A 19,314-nucleotide genomic window follows, 5' to 3' on the forward strand; every position below is an offset into this window, starting at 1 on the left:
AGAGAAGAAGAGTAGATTCAAAAAAGGGTTAACAAGGACTTCCCTGTTGGTCCAGTGGTTTAGAGTCCACTTGACAACGCACGGGACACAGGTTTGACCCCTGGTCCAGGAAGATTCCACATGGCACAGAGCAACTAAGTTCGTGTGCCACAACTACTGAGCCTGTGCTCTAGGGCCCAGAAACTGCAACTGCTGAGCCCACAGGACGCACCTACGGAAGGCTGCTTGCCCTAGAGCCCTATGCTCTGCAACAAGAGAAGATACCATGATGAGAAGCCCGAGCACCACAACTAGAGAGAAGCCCCCACTGCCACAACTAGAGAAAGCCTGTGCACAGCAAGAAGGCCCCAGGGCAACCAAAATAAAGAAATTAAAAAAAAAATGTTTAAGGGGTTAACAAGTTAGGCTCTGCAAGTAAGGACAAAGAGAAGAGGGGATAACTCCCAAGTTTCTAGCTTAGAAAACTAAACAGATAGCTGTACAGTTCCTCAAGATAAGGAATATAGAAGAGAACTGGGTTTGGGGGAGTAGATGATTACTTTTGTACACGTTTAGGGTATTGCCTGTGGGACATCCAAGTGGAAATGTCAAAGATGCAGAAATATGAGCCTGAAACCTAATGGAGATAGAAAACCAGTACTCAGCGGTGTGCTAGCAATAGCTGGAGCTAGGGTCTGGATGAGATCACCAGAGAGAGAGTGAAGGGTGGGAGGATGGAGGGTTACCAGCCCCGGGGAACACCAGCATGTGAGGGCCAGTGAAAGGATGGAGAGCCAGCCAAGGAAACCAAGTATAAGTTGTCTGTGAACTTAACAGAAGAGCAGTTTTCAGTTAAAGACTCCCCATCTTCCCCAAGCATCTTTGACATAAGCTCCAGCTTCATAAGAGCAGCCATGAAGATCTTCAGAGCTTGAGGTCTCTGCTCTAGAATCAGGCTGAAATCAGGCAAGGGATGAAAATACTACCTAAAGCTAGATAGGACACAGAGGACATGGCTGCATTCAGGATGCTGAGTCAAATCAATGTGAATTATAGCTGTAGAACTAGAACTATATAAAAGAAATTGGTCACATGGAACGCTGCTCAATGTTATGTGGCAACTGGGATGGGAGGGGAGTCTGGGGGAGAACGGATACATCTATGTGTATGGCTGAGTCCCTTTGCTGTTCACCTGAAACTGTCACAACATTGTTAACCAGCTATACCCCAATACAAAATAAAAAGTTTATTATCGAGCATGGTAGAAAAGCCTTTGTATACATATTTATAAATTACATGTGCAATATATATATTATAGAAAACATGAATGTTTGCCTAACTAAAAAAACTTATGACATTTGATTCTACTTGTTTGACTTAGTATGAATAGAATGGTAGATTTCTACTTTAAAAAACAGAAAAAAAAAAAAAAAAAAAAAACAGATACGCAACAAGCAACAAAGGCTTACTGTATAGCTCAGAGAGCTATATTCAATATCTTGTAATAACCTACAATGGAAAATAATTTCAAAAATAATATATGTGTGTATGTATAACTTGGGGAAGGCAATGGCACCCCACTCCAGTACTCTTGCCTGGAAAATCCCATGGACCGAGGAGCCTGGTGGGCTGCAGTCCACGGGGTCGCTAGGAGTTGGACACGACTGAGCGACTTCACTTTGACTTTTCACTTTCATGCACTGGAGAAGGAAATGGCAACCCACTCCAGTGTTCTTGCCTGGAGAATCCCAGGGACGGGGGAGCCTGGTGGGCTGCCGTCTATGGGGTCGCACAGAGTCGGACACGACTGAAGCGACTTAGCAGCAGCAGCATATGTATAACTGAATCTCCTTGCTGTGCACTTGAAACACTGTAAGTCAACTCTACTTCAATAAAATATATATGTTAAGAAAAAAATTTTTTTAAGAAGTGGAAAAAAATAAAAAGTAAAAAAAAAAAAAGAAATTGGTTAAGGTATTACATGGAACAGATTATAAGTCTGACAAGGCATTCAGAAAGCAGTCATGGGAGTAACTGCTATGCTGAATATTCTCCACTGAAGACAGAGAAGAACTGCAAAATCTCTATCTCTGAGAAGGCTCCACTCCCCGAGGAAGCCGACTTCACACAACTGCCCAGGTTTCAGAGTCCGGGGCTGATTCCCAGCCAGGGGTTGCCAGCTGCAGAGGGCGGGGCTCTATTTTGGGCTGCCTGCTGTCCCTGAGCCGGCCGCCTCTGGTTTGAGCAGCAGGCAGCCCCAGTGACTCACACACCCATGCAAACCGCCTGTGGCTCGTGGCATGGCCTCGGAATGCCAGCCTTAGGCCAGCTCCCTCCTCACCCCATTACACTGGGATAAATAAATAAAGAGCACGCCAGCAGCCGCACAGCCTGATGGCAACCAGATGAAGAGAGGGAGGCACGGACAGGGCCAGGAGAAGGAACTCCCTCCAGTGGACCCTGCTGAGCGAAGGCCATGGCAGCCCACTCATCCTAAACTTCCTCAACACCGTTCCAACTGGCGTGTAGTCGCAGCCCCCAGATCCTTGACGGGTCTACCATTCCTAAAGGGGCCTCTCAGCCCCTTGTCCTAGGAAATGCTCAACGTGGGGATGTTGCCCTCTGTGAGAACAGGGCCAGCCCTGACTTGAATGGGCATTGCCAGGATTCCTCCTCTAGTTAGGTCACCATCAATTGGCCCCTTTGGGCTCCCTGGAAATGAAGATCAGGCTCTTAAGGGAAGAGGAAAAACAAAAGGTCTAAATATGGAGAGGTAACCCCTGTTCAATCCTTAAATATTTTTCCTGGACTTAGTGTCCTAGAAACCTCCCATCCACTGCCCCCTGCGCCCTATCTTGATGGCCTCTTGCCTAGCAACTGTCCCAGTGAGAACCAGGAAAACAGACCCCAGGCACTGACCGCTCAGCCCTCTGACATCGGCCCTGGCCCCCTGCACCTTCATCCCGAGCTCTCTGTCCCTGGTTTGTTTATCTTCCTATGTTGCTTATTTTGATGGCACATCCTTTCAGCTCAGTCTTGGGTGACCCTATGACCCTTCTGTGTCCTGTTTGTAGGACCCCAGGCAAGCAGAGTTGCTGAAAAGATGCAGTGGCCATAAGAAATGCTGCAGTCCTGGAAAGAAATCTTTCAGTTCTAGCAGCTCTGTAGGACATTCTGAGGACAGTGCAGTGATCCCAGAGGTCACAAGAATTCTACATTATCCCAGCCCTTGACTCTCCTCTAATTTGTGTGTACGACCAGTAAAAGCAGCAAAACAAAATGGGGATAATCCTAGACTATGAGTCAAGAAGTATGGATGGTCCTAAACCTACAGCTACCACCATATGACCTTAGGCAAGTCACTTAACCTTTCTGAGGCCCAATTTCTTTTATTTTATTTATCTATTTAATTGGCTGTGACAGGTCTTAATTGCAACATGCTCCATGGCACAAGGGATCTTTGTTCCCCAACCAGAGATTAAACCTGCATCCCCTGCATTGCGAGGCAGATTCTTAACCACTGGAGCACCAGGAAAGTCCCTGAGGCCCAATTTCTTAAGCTATGAAATGAAAAGCTACTATCTATCTCTCAGATATTTTCCAGATAGAATAAAACTCTACAAGTCTATGCAGTTTGGATGTGATCCACCCAGAACCTACAGGACCAGTATTCTTGAAGCAGTTGGTTCGAAAACACCAATCTCCTTCCTGGGCTAAGACCTGTTTTCTACATGCTTTCTCATTCAGTTCCACAGTATTCCCCCCACCCCAATAGTGTGAAATGAGCCTCCAATTTTACAAATGAGAAAATAGAGGCTCTGAGAGAAGTGATTTATCAAAGCCACAAAGTAAATCAGAAGAAAAACTGAAGATCCCAAATAAGAGTCTAACAAGCAACACTGGATCCACAGCCCACACAGCCACAATTTTCATAAAATCCCTTTAGCATAGGTTTATCAACATATTTATCCACAAACTCATTGAGAACCTATTACTTCCAGGCACTATGTTTGATGCTGGGAACATGGAAACACATTCAACATGGTTCTTGCCCTCAAAGAGTCCATGAAAGTGAAAGTGAAGTCGCTCAGTCGTGTCCGACTCTTTGCGACCCCATGGACTATAGCCTACCAGACTCCTCTATCCATGGGATTTTCCAGGCAAGAATACTGGAGTGGGTTGTCATTTCCTTCTCCAGGGGATCTTCCCAACTCAGGGATCGAACCCCGGGTCTCCCACATTGCAGGCAGACGCTTTACCATCTGAGCCACCAGGGAAGCCCTTCAAAGAGTCCATAGCTCAGTGAAAAAAGACATACTCTTGCAAGCATACAAACAGCATCATTATAAAGCTATAACTGCTAAAAAACAGAGGCATGAACCCAGGCACTATCATCTCAGGAAAGCAGGATTATCTTTATAAGACAGTCTGTAAAGGTCTCCCAAAGAAGCTGAAGCTGACACTCGGAAGATTAATATACGTTCACAAGGTAGAAAAGACCAGGGCATTGGGCATTCTAGATAAAGGAACAATGTGTGCAGAGACACAAAGGCAAGAGAAAACAGCATTTTTGGCAATTCAAACCCATTCTATATGGCTGACGCATAAAATATACAGAAAAAAAAATGCTGAGAAACCAAGCTGAACAGGAATGCAGGCACTAGATAGGAAGGCACCTCCTTTATGAGCTAAGAATAAGCCTAACATTGTTTGACTAAGGGGCTGAGGCATGGAACAAGCATGTCATACCAGCCTACATTAACCTCCTTAATACATAAACCTATAGACAGGAGAAGCTATCTGAAAGAAAAATGGCCTAGGATATCTCTCTGTCCCAAGTTTTGGTTTAATGGTCTCTCTTTCCCCATGAATACCTAAAACCTGTTCTGCTTCAAAACTGAGCAATGCAGCTCTCCCCCTCCAGAATTACAACCGCTTTAGTAGAGGGACTGAGGGCTCCGTTCACGTTTGGTTCTCACTGTTAAGACCTCAAGCATCATGCAGCTACTGCTCAGTCAATAGACAGAGGCAGGACAGAAGGATCTGAATCAAGAACACCTGCCTGTTGCCCAGCCCTGTGAAAAGCACGAATTTCAGGTTCAAAAGAAGTATGAGTCACAGTCCCTGCCCACAAGGAGCTGACAAATTAGCCTAGAAGACAAGACAGAAAATTGAATAATCCATACATATGATAAATACTATAACAGCATTATTTACTTACACAATAAAGTACCAACCTGGGTAACGTGTATAATTAGAAAATAGTGCAATAATACTAGGGTACTAACGGTACAACCAACAGCTCCCAGAAGAGTTAGAGAAAAAGATCAATATTGACTGGTACTATCAAAGGTCACTATTATTAATATTCCCCCTGCTTGGCATTTAATAGATGTTTCTTTTGGCCAAGCTCAATCCTTAGAAGGGAAACCTAGGAAGGAGCTTCTGACAGGCCACAATTATCTTCTCCCCATTCATTCCCTTGCCAGTCCCCTTGCATAAACACTGTGATTTTCCACAGCCTACTGCGCCCACAAGACTGTCCCCAAATGGTAGCCCTGTGCTTTTCACCATCCCCTACTGCAGGATGTACAAGGGGACAAGGAATAATGACTAGCCCCCCGCTCCACAATCCAGACCTGGGATCAAATCTCAACAAGCAAAAATTTAGCAACTGGTCAACCAAGCCTTCCAAGAGAATACCAAATAAAATGCCTAGGTACTGCAGCAGAGATGTTTTACAAATGTTAATCAGCCCGCTTCTACCTTTTACATCTTTCCCCCTACTTCTCCCCAGTGTCTCCATCTTAAGCTTTTCAGACTTTCTATAGGTGACTTTTCTAGAAAATAGATTTTTCAATCATGCAATCAAACCCAATACCCAAAATGCAAGTCACTACTCAGGCACCTGGAAAGAGGAAGTAAAGTGAAGTCTGCACTAAGAGAAAGGAAATAACGAACACTTTACCTCTACCATAAATCGTTCCAAGAAGGAACTCTCTTCAAATGGCTCTGTCTTCAACCGATCTGTAACAAGAAGGGAGAAAGAAAGGAAATATGAGTCTTAGAACACGCTCCCTACCTATGAGATGGAAAGGGAACAGAGCCCAGGACTTCTTGGGGAAAAGGATAAAGATGCAACATCCCGAGACACCAAGTGGGAGAAGAGCACAAGCAGGAGGAGGACAGGATGATTAGCCATGACAACAGGTTCAGCGGCAGCACGTGCTCTCGAAGGTCTTCCCACCACAAAGACAGGCTGGATTGAATTTTTAATCTGAAGTTGGAGCTATGCAACCTTCTAAAGTCCCAAGTCATGTTTGCCCTCATGCAATTTTGTACAGCTGTTGGCCCCTTTCCAGAATCTTTCCTGGCCATTGCCTAGGGCATGTCTGACTCAGTTACAGCATCTCTTAGACACCTGGGCCCCAGCCAGATACTTGAAGCAAAAGAAGTGTCATCTAATCTCCAATTCCTGGTTAGCACCCAGCACCCGGGGAAGCACCTCCCTCATACAAATGAGTCTCCCCCTTTCTGAAGGCCCTTCAACCACTCCCCAGCCAACTCCCAAAAAATGTCCTGGGCTTCCCTGGCGGCTCAGTAGTAAAGAATTTGCCTGTCAATGCAGGAGACACACAGGTTTGATCCCTGATCTGGGAATATCCCACATGACACAGAACAACTAAGCCCATGCGCCACAACTACTGAGTCTGCACTCCAGAGCCCAGGAGCTGCAATTACTAAAGCCCGTGTGCCCTAGAGCCTGTGCTCCTCAACAAGAAGCCACTGCAATGAAAAGTACATGCACCACAACTAGAGAATAGCCCCCACTCGCTGCAGCTAGTGAGTAGCCCACACAGCAACAAAGATCCAGCACAGCCAAAAATAAATAAATAAAATTATTTAAAACAAACAAATGAAAAACCCCACATGATGTCTAAAAGAATGTCCTCTCACCTCGGCTGAGTGTAGCCCCACTCTCCTGGTAGTCCTGGATCTCTAGATCTTTCATATGAAGCAACGTTGTTAGGTCCCTCACCTGGCACTGCAATGCCAGACTCATGCCCATCAGAGGACGAATCAAATGTTGGGAGACCTTCCATGGAAGAGATACTAATTAGTCAACAGATACACATTAAGTACTCCCTAATGCTGTATAAGGTATTAGGAAAACTACTAAAAAAACAAATGTTTGCACAGGAATTTATATTTTTATAAGCATGCAACATGTTTACATGAATGTAAACACAGATACAATAACTTAATAAGTATGTGAAAGAGGTCCAGGGATTTTCTTTGTGGCACAGATAAGAGAATGGGAAGAATAAAGGATAGCACACATGAACAGATAACCTCAAGTCACGATGTAAAGAGAAGGCTGTGATACAGGTGATAAGAGGTAAGTGTGGACTCAACTCTCAGCAAAAATTTAGAGACAAAAGCAGAAGATCCAGGTAACCTTCAAGAAAGTGGGTCCAGCTAGAACAGAGTATGCTGGCTGGAGTGTAACAGAAGACAAACAACAGCAGAAAGTAGAGAACTTTGAAAGTCAAATCAGACCCAGACACTATGATCAGTTCAGTTCAGTCACGTCCAACTCTTTGCAACCCATGGACTGCAGCATGCCAGGCTTCCCTATTCATCATCAACTCCCGGAGCTTGCTCAAGCTCATGTCCATTGAGTTGGTGATGCCATCCATCCATCTTATCCTCTGTCGTCCTCTTCTCCTCCTTCCTTCAATCTTCCCCAGCATCAGGGTCAGTTCTTCAGATTGGGTGGCCGAAGTATTGGAGTTTCAGCTTCAGCATCAGTCCTTCCAACGAATATTCAGGACTGATTTCCTTTAAGATTAACTGGTTTGATCTTCTTGCAATCCAAGGGACTCTCAAGAGTCTTCTCCAACACCACAGTTCAAAAGCATCAATTCTTTGGCCCTCAGCTTTCTTTAGAGTCCAGCTCTCACATCCACATATGACTACTGGAAAAACCATAGCTTTGACTAGACAAACCTTTGTCAGCAAAGTAATGTCTCTGCTTTTTAATATGCTGTCTAGGTTGGTCATAGCTTTTCTTTCAAGGAGCAAGCATCTTTTAATTTCATGGCTGCAGTCATCATCTGCAGTGATTTTGGATCCCAAGAAAATAAGGTCTATTGCTATTTCCATTGTTTCCCCATCTATTTGTCATGAAGTGATGGGACTGGATGCCATGATCTTAGATTTTTGAATGTTCAGGGCTGATAACAGCCCACAATGAGGCCAGAGTTTCAATCTGTCCCCACAAATGCAGCAAAGTCTGAGATCATTGTTGTAACTGAAGTAAGCCAGTCACCAAAAGACCAGCCTAGGAAGGAATAAGCCAGCCTTCCACACGGCTTGCTCTTAACCAGAGGTAAAGAAGGATGCAAGCATGGCCATATGGCAATGCAGCTAGGGTGATACTTACATGATAATGCATAGTTGTATAGAGTAACTATTCCATTCACCCACACATGGTGAATGTGTAGGTGACATTTTTTTGACAGCCAGTAAAAAAAAATAGCTAAATTCGATCATTTATTCCTGGGAAGTATCATGAAAGTTCCTTTCCTTTCCCTCAAGGAGAATTGTTTCTTTTAAGAGGCACTAAGAAGAAATGCCCTAAATCAGAGGTCAGCAAATTTTTTCTGTAAGGGCAAGATGGTCAATATTTTCAGCTCTGTGGCCCATACAGTCCCTGCCACAATACTCAACTCAGCTGTTGTAGCAAGAAAACCGCCATAGAAAACATGTACTAAATGGGGGTGGCTGGGTTCCAATATAACTTTACAAAAACAAGCAGCATGCCAGGTTTGGCCTGCTGACCACATATGCCAATCCCTGCCCTAGACCTGAACAGGAGAACTTTTAGACAAGATAGTCCACACAGGCTTGAAATGAAGAAAAGGTACTGAAGTGGCCAATAAGATGTACAAGCCAGACTCATTTGGACCAGGATCAGAAGTCTGAATTCTTCAGACTCTTCTGTGTGTATTTCCATTAATTTTCTAGTAAAACTTATTACTAAAGGCTTCAAGCTTATTACAGCTCAAACTGAGAGGAAGAGATCTTTCACTACAGACAGATTATAAGAGAAGACACTGGGTGTGTGATACTGTGGGGGAAGTTAGGGGTTAATGGCAACAAGCTTTTATATCAGCACCAGGACCCAAGAAATGCAGGGGTAACAGTGCAGCGTGGGAGGCCAGTAGTCAAGTCCAGCCATAGAGACCGGTCCCTGCTTTCTGTCACACACCACACCCCAACCAAGTACTATCTCCCAGCTCAGTCCTTAGTATGAACTTAAACCTCCAGGCAGTACTGTTCAGAGCGTGGCAGAAGTCCTGCTTTTGGAAAATGTATCTGTTCCAGACTCAACCCTCTTTCCTAGGAACTGTTTTAAGTTTGGACCTTTTCAAAGGAAACCAGGAGGAAAAATAGGTGAATACTTATCTGAAAGCAAGTCAGTGGTTGGTGGGCTGACTTGAAAATAACTGCCACTGCTAACTGAGAAGCGTCACCATCTATTTGGTAGCAGCACTCAAATAACAGAAACTCCTAAAGTTAATAATCAACCTTTCTCTGGGTGTTACTTTCACAGCAATTCCTTTGAGTGGTAGTAAATAAAACAGAATGAAACATGATGAGAAACAGCTTTTAATCAATGCCATGTCTAATTAAATGTGGTGATTATTTCAATTATTGATAGGACTCCAATGTCTACATAGCATTTTTAAAAAGCTTTTTATCATTGAGTATTTCAGCTTCTGAAATAATTTCACAGAGTTGGGTTACACCACTCTGAATCATTGGGGTGTAACTCATTTCGACATTAGCTGAACCCTGTCTTAGATCAATTAATTAGAATAAGACATTGTGGCTGAAGCAATAGATTTCAAAGCAAATTCACAGACACTACAAGGAAAAACGCTGAAGCGCTGTACGAGGCCAGGAACGCTCCTTTCCCTTCATCTACGGACAGCAACATATGGAAAGATGCAGTTCAATAAGTCAATTCAATAAATACCTACCGGGTGTCGAATATGTGCTCTGACCCTGCGAGGCCTCTGCCCTTACAGAGCTCCCAACAGCTAAGGAAGTCAGGAAGTGTGGTGGATATAGAAGCAGGAGTTGCCAATCTTGTCTAGAGGAAAAGCTATTTATAATTTTCCCCAACGTCTTCAGATTTCCCATAGAAATGTTCAAGAGTCAGAAGAGCAGGACAGCAGTTATCAATCCCAAGATGAAACACAGCATGCTTGAATTTAATGAAAAAGGCAGTAGACTGGGAATCAGATTAACATGCTACCCTGGTTCTAACTACACCTGGATGTGAAAATGACTTCATCCCCAAGTACTCTCACGGTCTCTGTCTTTTTTAAAAAGAAAAATTATGGAATTGGAATATTTGCTCTCGTAGGTCCACTTTAATGCCAAGTAATATGACACATATTCTCTTATCTAATCCTCACAACTCTGTAGTAAGGTCATGACTGGTATCTTCATTTTACAGATGAAGAGACTGAGTCTCATAAAAATTTAGTAACTTATCCAAGCTGAGACAAGTAGTCAAAGTGGGGGAGTTAAGTTACAAGTTCAGGTCTGCTGGTTCCAAACCCTGTGCTCCTTCCACTACGGGGAAAAAAAAAAAAAAAACCTTTGGATGTGACTCCTGGGAATCATAAAATTGCCAAAAAGGTGACAAATTTGAAACTCAAAATATGGAATATCAAGAATTACATTAGGGCTTCCCTGGTGGCTCAGTGGTAAAGAATCCACCTGCCAATTCAGGAGAGATGGGTTCGATCCCTGATCCAGGAAGATCCTGGATACCTTGGAGCAACTAAGCCCACGTGCCACAACTACTAAGCCTGTGCTCTAGAGCCCATGAGCCACAACTACTGAAGCCATAATGCTCTAGAGGAAGTGTTCCGCAATAAGAAAAGCCACCACTAAGAGAAGCCCGTGCACCGCAACTGGAGAGTAGCCCCCGCTCACTGCAGCTACAGAAAAGCTGGCACAGCGACAAAGACCCAGCACAGCCAAAACAAAGAAAATTATTTACAAAAAAGAATTACACTGGGAATAAAGATAACAACAACAAAAAAGAATTAGATAATAGAAAGACTGAACAGTGGGAAGGAGTGGGTGATGAAGAGAGGTTGGCCAGAAGTGGAAATGGGCTCTGTGTTAGAAAGCTTTATATATCCCATAATATCTTGCAGAGATAGGAAAACTATCATCAACACGTTACTAATGTGAATACACCATGTGGTAGAGGAGGTGGGGACACTCCCTGTATAAAGAGGGAAGCTCTCACTCCCTTGTATGATGAGGAGGAGTTATACTGCATAATCTCTCCAGAAAACAAGACGGCATTATGTTAGCGATTTATTAAAGATGCAAATATTCCTTGATTCAGTTATTCCACTTCTAGGAATTTACTCACACATTTACACATAGAAAAAGTAAATACAAGGGTGTTTATTACATATAACAACAAAAGAATGGAAACAGTTTAAGCGTCTACTGGCAGCAGATCAACTAAATACATGTTGATATATTCATTCATCAAAATGCTATGTGGCCATTAAAAAAATATTAAGGCAGGTCTTCTAAATGTATTACTGTGAATGATTTCCAAGTTCTAAAACTAAGTGAAAAAAGCAAGGTACTGGACACTGTGAACAGCATGTTAACATTTGTGAAAATACATACATATCCAAAGATCTGATTCTGACTGTATGAGTATATTCATATATATACATATATTCATATATAAATGTATAGATACATACACACAAACATATATGTAACTTTCCTTAAGAATTCACAAGAATGTGACAGAAGTAGTTGTTTTAGAAAAGGAAAATGAAGGACTAGGAAGGGAATAGAAAGTAGACCGACTTCTTAACGACATACCCTTAAATGCCATTTGAAGTGTTTGCCTTTGGCATGAGTTACTCATTCAAAAAGAATTAAATAAGAACTATGACAAGAATGAGTAACAAACAAAAATTATGACTGTGTGACCTCACAGACACATACAAGCCTGAAATAGAATCCACCTACATCCTCGCCCATGTCCACTGGTTCTAAATTTTCCCCTATAAAGCTTTCTCAGGTACAGGGGTTTCCCTGAGATGGCATTCTTCTTCTTTGAATAATATATCTTGAAGCATAATTATTAATAAATTGTTCTCCCCATGGCCAACCAAGACTCATTCGACTCTAAATACTGCTGCCTCTTTTTAAACTGCCGCTCTCCAACTAGAGAAATTTGCCTAGGAGAGCTAAGTGTTCTTAACATACTACTTTCCATTGTATTATCACGACAGAGGATGAGATGGCTGGATGGCATCACTGACTCGATGGACATGAGTCTCAGTGAACTCTGGGAGTTGGTGATGGACAGGGAGGCCTGGAGTGCTGCGATTCATGGGGTCGCAAAGAGTAGGACATGACTGAGCAACTGATCTGATCTGATCTGATACAAGTATCCTTTACTGTATTCTTTTGAAAGGAATAACTATTAGAGCTCATAAGCTTCCAACAAGAACTGCCTCTCCAGTCTCACTTGTCTGAATTTCCAGGGCTGTGTGATACAAAATAAGAGTAGCTATTGGGAGGGCTTCCCCAAGGCTGCCCAAATGTTTTGGTGCCACAACAAGCATTATTGAGGGAACAGTGCCCCCTGGTGTTACTTAGAAAAAGGTACAGGGGTTTTAAACAAAAACAAATTCTATCTAAAGCAAGGTGGAAATTTTCATAAACTCAAATAAAATCAACAAATGTGAGTGATGATTACCTGCTAAGCATTGCCAATGAGCCTTAAAAATACAGAAGTTAATGTGCAGTGGTTCTCCAAACACTCAAGTCTAGTTTGGGTCAAAAATACCAGATCAAAAACAGAACAGTTTATTGAAAAGCACTTTGTCCCATCACCCTATTGATGCCACAGCATCACAGCACCCCTGGGAGACTAAAGAAGCAAGGTAGGAAATGGTGCCCACTTGTCTTCAGTTCTCTCTGCTGATAAAACTACAACCTTCAAATACCCACAGAAGATCCTGTCTTCTAATGTTGAAACAAGCTCTGTTTATATAGGATAGAAAGACTACCAGAAGTAATTCCTGCAAACTAGTTCTTCACTCTCAACTAACTAATCACTAATAAAAACTCTTGGGGAGACTTCCCTGGCCGTTCAGTGGTTAAGACTCCATGCTGCCAATGTACGGGCCATAGGTTCAATCCCTGGTCGGGGAACTAAGAACCCACATGCTCCACAGTGCAGTCAAAAGATAAAAATAAATAAAAGCTCTTGGGACCTAGAGAGCTACAAGTGAGCAGAGGACATTATCTCCCAAGTCCCTGAAAATGGGTTCATGAATCAGACCTAGCTGGGAATCAAATTCCAGCTCATTCATTCATAAACTGGATGACTTTGGACAAATTACCTTGAATCTCAGCTTGCTACTCTGAAAAATGTCAATAATAATACTTACCTTGCAGAACAGTCGTGAGGATTAAAAGATAACGTTCAGAAAGGTACTCAGCACTGGCATATACCCTACCCTACTCCCAGAGTAATCTTAATAAATTACAAACTGGATCAGGTTAAACCCCTGCTTAAAGTTTTTCAATGAATCCCTGTTGCCTTTGGGATCAAATCCAAACTCATTAGAATCTTTCAAGATCTGGCCATTGTTTACCTCTTTTCTCACAACCTTCTGCAGTCATGAAGTTCCCCCACTTGCCCCACACTTATACACCTCCACTCCTCTCAAAATGCACTCTTGCCTAGAATGATTTTTTCATTTTCTCCAATTAGTTCCTACTCATCTTCAAAACTCAGCTCAGAAGATCTTTTCAAAAATGTTTTCCAGATTTCTAAATCATCCTGAGCTTATCTTGACCAACGTATATACCATCCTTTATCTTGCTTTCTGTCTGTCTTCTCATTAGATTATGAATCCAGGAATAGGCTCAAGTGAAGTGAAGTGAAGTCACTAGGTTGTGTCCGACTCTGCAACCCCATGGACTGTAGCCTACCAGGCTCCTCCATCCATGGGATCTTCCAGGCAAGAGTACTGGAGTGAGTTGCCATTTCCTTTTCCAGGGGATCTTCCCGACCCAGGGATCGAACCCAGGTCTCCCGCATTGTAGGCAGATGCTTTACTGTCTGAGCCACCAATAGGCTATATTGTTTTAAATCTGAACACCCAACAATTAGCCCACAGTAGATGCTTAATAAATGTTCAATAAATCAAGTAATGACTAAAGATACCCAGTCAAGCATGTAGACCCAAACTCTGCTCCTTTTGTAAGGAAAGGAATACCAGTCAAGAAAACTTTATGCCTTCTTTCTAGTTAAGAAAAGTTTTCTAACTGGAGAAGAATTTCAAATGGGGTTTACAAAGGAAAAAAAAGAGAGTACCAAAAGCTTCATATGAGACGCTTTGAGAAGGAGCAGCTGGCACTCCTTTCCCTACCCCATGTTCAAACTGCACTTACCAGTGAAGGGCTAGCTAGGATGCAGTGGAAATTCCAATAGAATGGGAGGCCAGAAAGCTCACTCCGCACCTGTAGTATCAGTGCCTCTGCCACACGATCACAGGAGAATGTAGCCGTGCCAGGGCAAGAAGCATCCTTCAACAATGGGCGAAGCAGATCATCCAAATGACGAAGAAAAGCCTCGGGAGGAGCAGTCAGGCGCTTGTTCAGCTCCTTAAAAGACAGCAGGATTTGTACAGAGTGAGAAAGCTAAAAGGAAACTGACTCCCTTGTACACACATGCTAAGTCACTTCAGTCGTGTCCAACTCTTTGTGACCCCACATATTGCAGCCCGCCAGGCTCCTCTGTCCATGGGATTTCCCAGGCAAGAACACTGGAGTGGGTTGCCTTGCCTTCCTCCAGGGGGCCTTCCCAACTCAGGGATTGAACCCAAGTCTCTTACGTCTCCTGCACTGGCAGGCACGTTCTTTACCACTAGTGCCACCTGAGATTCCCTTATAGATAACTGCAAAGGAAAGCTCTGGTTAACAGGAAGACAGTGGGCAGGGGACTCCCCTGGTGGTCTAGTGGGCTAAGAATCTACCTTGCAATGCAGAGTATGCAGGTTCAATCCCTGGTTCGGGAATATCCTGAACCTTGAGGGGCAAGTGAGGGGCCCATGCTGAGGGGCAACTGAGCCCGTGTGCAGAAACTGCTGAGCCCGTGCACTCTGGAGCCCACAAACCACAACTAGAGAGGTCCTCAAGCCAGAAAGAAAGATCCTACATGTCACAACTAAGACCCGATACAGCCATGTAAATGAAGACATATTTTTAAAAGAGAAGACAGTAGGCAGAAGAGGAAGGTGAGGGAAAATAAAAACATCAGAACAGGAAAGAAGAAAACAATTTTGGCCTACTTCACAATTCTTCCTTCTACTAAATACACTACAGAAATATACCCACACCCACACCCATATGGAAAGATCCCAGGGTTAGAGGCGGAAATGCAGAACACTGGTGGCAATTGTTTTATCCTGATTTAAACTTCCTTGGTAACCTATAGGCCAACAAGCTGGGAGATGGTAATGCTCCCTGACCTTCACTAGGGAAGAAATTATGTCCCCTGCCACCCACAGCAGTACTTCTCTTCACACTTACCTTGGCTCGCTGGCTGATTACACTAGTGTCCACCTGTTCATGCCACACCTGTTGAAGATCTGAAACCAGCAAGGCATAGCCCTGCCTGGTGATATACGCCTTGGCCAGGAGGGAGTTCTCAGCAAGCTGTAACCATGCCCATGGCTGCATCAGCAGGCCTTGCTCCAGTTCCTCCATCTGCAGCAGAATCTTAATTTAGCAAAATGCCTCCAGGGTCCTGCAAGTCTGACACCACTCAGACAGTTCTGTATCAAATATGCTTCATGAAAATCCTCAGAAAACAGAAGGAATGGATTTACTTTCTTCTAACTGCAGCAGAATCTTAATTTAGCAAAATGCCTCCAGGGTCCTGCAAGTCTGACACCACTCAGACAGTTCTGTATCAAATATGCTTCATGAAAATCCTCAGAAAACAGAAGGAATGGATTTACTTTCTTCTACCTCTCCTCCACCCTCCTGGTATGTAATAAGCTGAGCATCAATCTTACTACCTCCTATCACTAAAAATCTATCTAGAATTTTGACAGCTTTTTCCTCATATTAAATTCCTAGAGGATGTAAAATATCTCCTTCTTCTATAGCATTTAAGGCTCAATAAAAGGGTAATAGAATTTCTGCTTTCCAATGGTAAAACAATGTGGAAACCCACACCATTCTTGTCGCAACTTTATCACATTCCTAATAAATATGTCAGTGCTATCCTTTCCCAGAATTTCTAAAAGAGAAGAAATTGTTCTTTTTTATAAAACATCATAAGTATCATAAGCAGGAAACTCGAATTATTTGATCAATATCTAAAAACAAAACTCTGGAAGCTCTCAGAATTTTAAATATATGTGTGTGTGTGTTCTGACTCTTTTCGACCCTATGGACTGACTGTATCCTGCCAGGCTCCTCTGTCCATGGGGATTCTCCAGGCAAGAATACTAGAGGTGTGTATATTCACTAAACATATATATATTCCCTAAATTACAGTATGCACATATATATATATATACACTTATATGTCCCCTAAATACATTTTTCCCTAAATATAGATACATTCTCTAAGTCAGGGATTCTTAACCTAGAGTCAATGCATGTAAGTTCTCTGGAATTATACGCAAAATTTGTGCATACATCCATATACCCATTTGGAGGGAAGAGATTCATAGTTATGGTCAAATAAAGAGCTAATAACTTCATGTCCAGAAGCAAAGAGAAAAGCCCCAACTCCATTTCAAGAAGACCCTGAATGACTAAGAAGTCAATATAAGATACAGAACATAGCAAAGGTAGAGACCATGAAATAACTCCACTTCCCTCATCGCCTACCTCCCCACCCAAGGCACTGCCATCAATGACATCATGCCCTGCTGAACATCCTGGAAGCCAACCTTTCCACTTCAATAACTAAATGTGTAGCCTTAACCAAACAGATGTTCAGTAACTATGGCTACTTTACAGGCAGTTTGATCATTTTTTCTGTGGGTTAAAAAAAAAAGTGATATACATATATGAAACGAATCGCCAGTCCAGGTTCGATGCATGATACTGGATGCGTGGGGCTGGTACACTGGGATGACCCAAAGGGATGGTACGGGGAGGGGGGAGGGAGGGGGGTTCAGGATGGGGAACACGTGTATACCTGTGGCAGATTCATGTTGATGTATGGCAAAACCAATACAATACTGTAATTAACCTCCAATTAAAATAAATAAATTTATATTTTAGAAAAAAGAAAGTGATATAATGAAAGTCTATAAATACAAACTGAAGTTGGGGGAGGTAGATCTTTAAGAATATAAAGAAAACAATGAAAATCCTTGGATTTCATTAATATGGTTAACATGGCTCCGTTCTTCCAGTCATTTTCGTCTCAATCTAAGCCATTATTCTTCCAACCATAACCTAGTGCAGCCTTGTAACATAATTTGTACAGTCACTAGGCAGGTGAAATAGAAATGCATATATTGTGACTTTTATCTAAAAGCCTAAAAACCTTCTGTTTGGAGGATGGTATTTCAGTCACAGTTCCCCTGCTATTCCTACTCGGAGGAGATCTGGGAATGATGAAGCCAGTCCTCACCAGACCAGAGTCCCACTTTGCCGAAGATCACAAACCTCAAGTCTGTCACAAACAGCAAGTCACCAAGCCATTCTTTCCTTTCTAGGCATTCCCCAGTGTGCACTCTCAGTCACCAAAATTGGGCTGATTATCTGAGCCTGTCACTTTAGAAAGCCTGGATGCTCAAGACCCCCACACTGGTATGGTGTTTTGTGGGCGGGGGAGGAGTTTAAAATGCAGCTGGGGGGGTCAACAAGCCCCCCAAAAAAGTTTGAGAAATTCAGCACCACACCTAGAGTAAGCTGCTCCCACCACACACGTCCAGTTCTGAGGCCTCCTATATCTCAGCTTTTTCTTACTTCCTTCTAGGATGACTTCACATTAACCAGATTCACCCGTTTTTTATTCTTTTCCTTCTAATAATTTTTTATTTAAGTATAGCTGATTTACAATATTATATTAGCTTCAAGTGTGGTGGTGGTGGTTTAGTCGCTAAGTCGTGTCCGACTCTTGCGACCCCAGGGTCTGTAGCCTGCCAGGCTCCTCTGTCCACGGGATTTTCCAGGCAAGATTACTGGAGTGGGTTGCCATTTCCTTCTCCAGAGGATCCTCCCGACCCAGGAATCGAACCCGGGCCCCCAGCATTGCAGGTAGATTCTTTACCTACTGAGCTATGCTGCTGCTGCTAAGTCGCTTCAGTCGTGTCCGACTCTGTGAGACCCCAGAGACGGCAGCCCACCAGGCTCCCCCGTCCCTGGGATTCTCCAGGCAAGAACACTGGAGTGGGTTGCCATTTCCTTCTCCAATGCATGAAAGTGAAAAGTGAAGTCGCTCAGTTGTGTCACTGAGCTATGAGGGAAGTCAAATGTACACCTGTTACAATTACTGAATGAAGGGAGGGGAAGTGTGGAGGGCCAACAGCGGAGCGGGGTTGCCTAAGGCGGGTGGGCATGAACCCCTCTAGGCGCAGTTCCTCCGCCATCCTGCAGAGGGAAGCAGAACACCAACGACCGTCCGGGCTAGACCCCGCCCCGCCTCACCCCTCTGGGAGAGGGCGGACCCTCTCTCCCTTTACCACAGCCCCACCCTAGGAGCCCCGCCTGGTGGCAGCCAGTTTCCATTCGCCCTCGCTAGAAAGGCCTTCCAGTCCGTGTTTCTATTTTTACAGAGCCGGCTGCGTGAGGCGCGGCTCCGAACTCCCCAAGGGGCAACAAGGCCAAAAACCCGCTGCTTCATCGCAGCAAGTTGCCGGGTAGGAGTACCTCCGCAAACCCCGCCCCGCGGCCGGGAGGCGAGCTGCGCACGCGCGGCCCCCGCCACCCCGCCCCCGCCGCCCATCCCTGGAGGCCTGGCCCAGAACCTTGGCCGCGCGGGTCCCTCCTGGCAGGACACTTGGGGGGAGGAGGCACTATTGCCAGGACCAGCCCGCAGGGCCCGAGAAGTCTCTCGCTGCCTGGCCTCGGCCCTGGCCCGGATTAGAGCTCGACCCCACCTACCGTGAGCGGCCGAGAGAGCTCTCACCCTCCCCGCGGCAGGCTGGCCCGCCCGCGCCAACGAAAAGGCCTAGAGTAGAAGCATTTCCCACCCCCACTACAGGGAGGTGGGGTCTTGGGACA

The 19,314-nt window shown here is 44.1% G+C and overlaps 1 protein-coding gene across 2 annotated transcripts in view; it reads right to left on the reverse strand.

Annotated features, from left to right (window-relative positions):
* NHEJ1 (non-homologous end joining factor 1) overlaps positions 1 to 19,290 on the reverse strand; it is a 92,248-nt gene extending 72,958 nt beyond the window's left edge. The window contains exons 1-5 of one of the 2 annotated variants that reach the window (XM_019976996.2): positions 19,195 to 19,290; positions 15,652 to 15,828; positions 14,581 to 14,724; positions 6,937 to 7,075; positions 5,948 to 6,006 (exon numbers count right to left, since the gene is read on the reverse strand). In XM_019976996.2, the coding sequence (XP_019832555.1) occupies positions 5,948 to 6,006; positions 6,937 to 7,075; positions 14,581 to 14,724; positions 15,652 to 15,828 (519 nt within the window). In that variant the 5' untranslated portion in view covers positions 19,195 to 19,290. Of the gene's footprint in view, positions 1 to 5,947; positions 6,007 to 6,936; positions 7,076 to 14,511; positions 14,725 to 15,651; positions 15,829 to 19,194 lie in introns of both variants that reach the window. The other variant, XM_019976994.2, reaches the window with a different exon arrangement.
* Positions 19,291 to 19,314: the final 24 nt, after the last annotated feature.

Source organism: Bos indicus, chromosome 2, assembly GCF_029378745.1.
Source record: "Bos indicus isolate NIAB-ARS_2022 breed Sahiwal x Tharparkar chromosome 2, NIAB-ARS_B.indTharparkar_mat_pri_1.0, whole genome shotgun sequence".
In the NCBI taxonomy this organism is placed as follows: Eukaryota; Metazoa; Chordata; class Mammalia; order Artiodactyla; family Bovidae; genus Bos; species Bos indicus.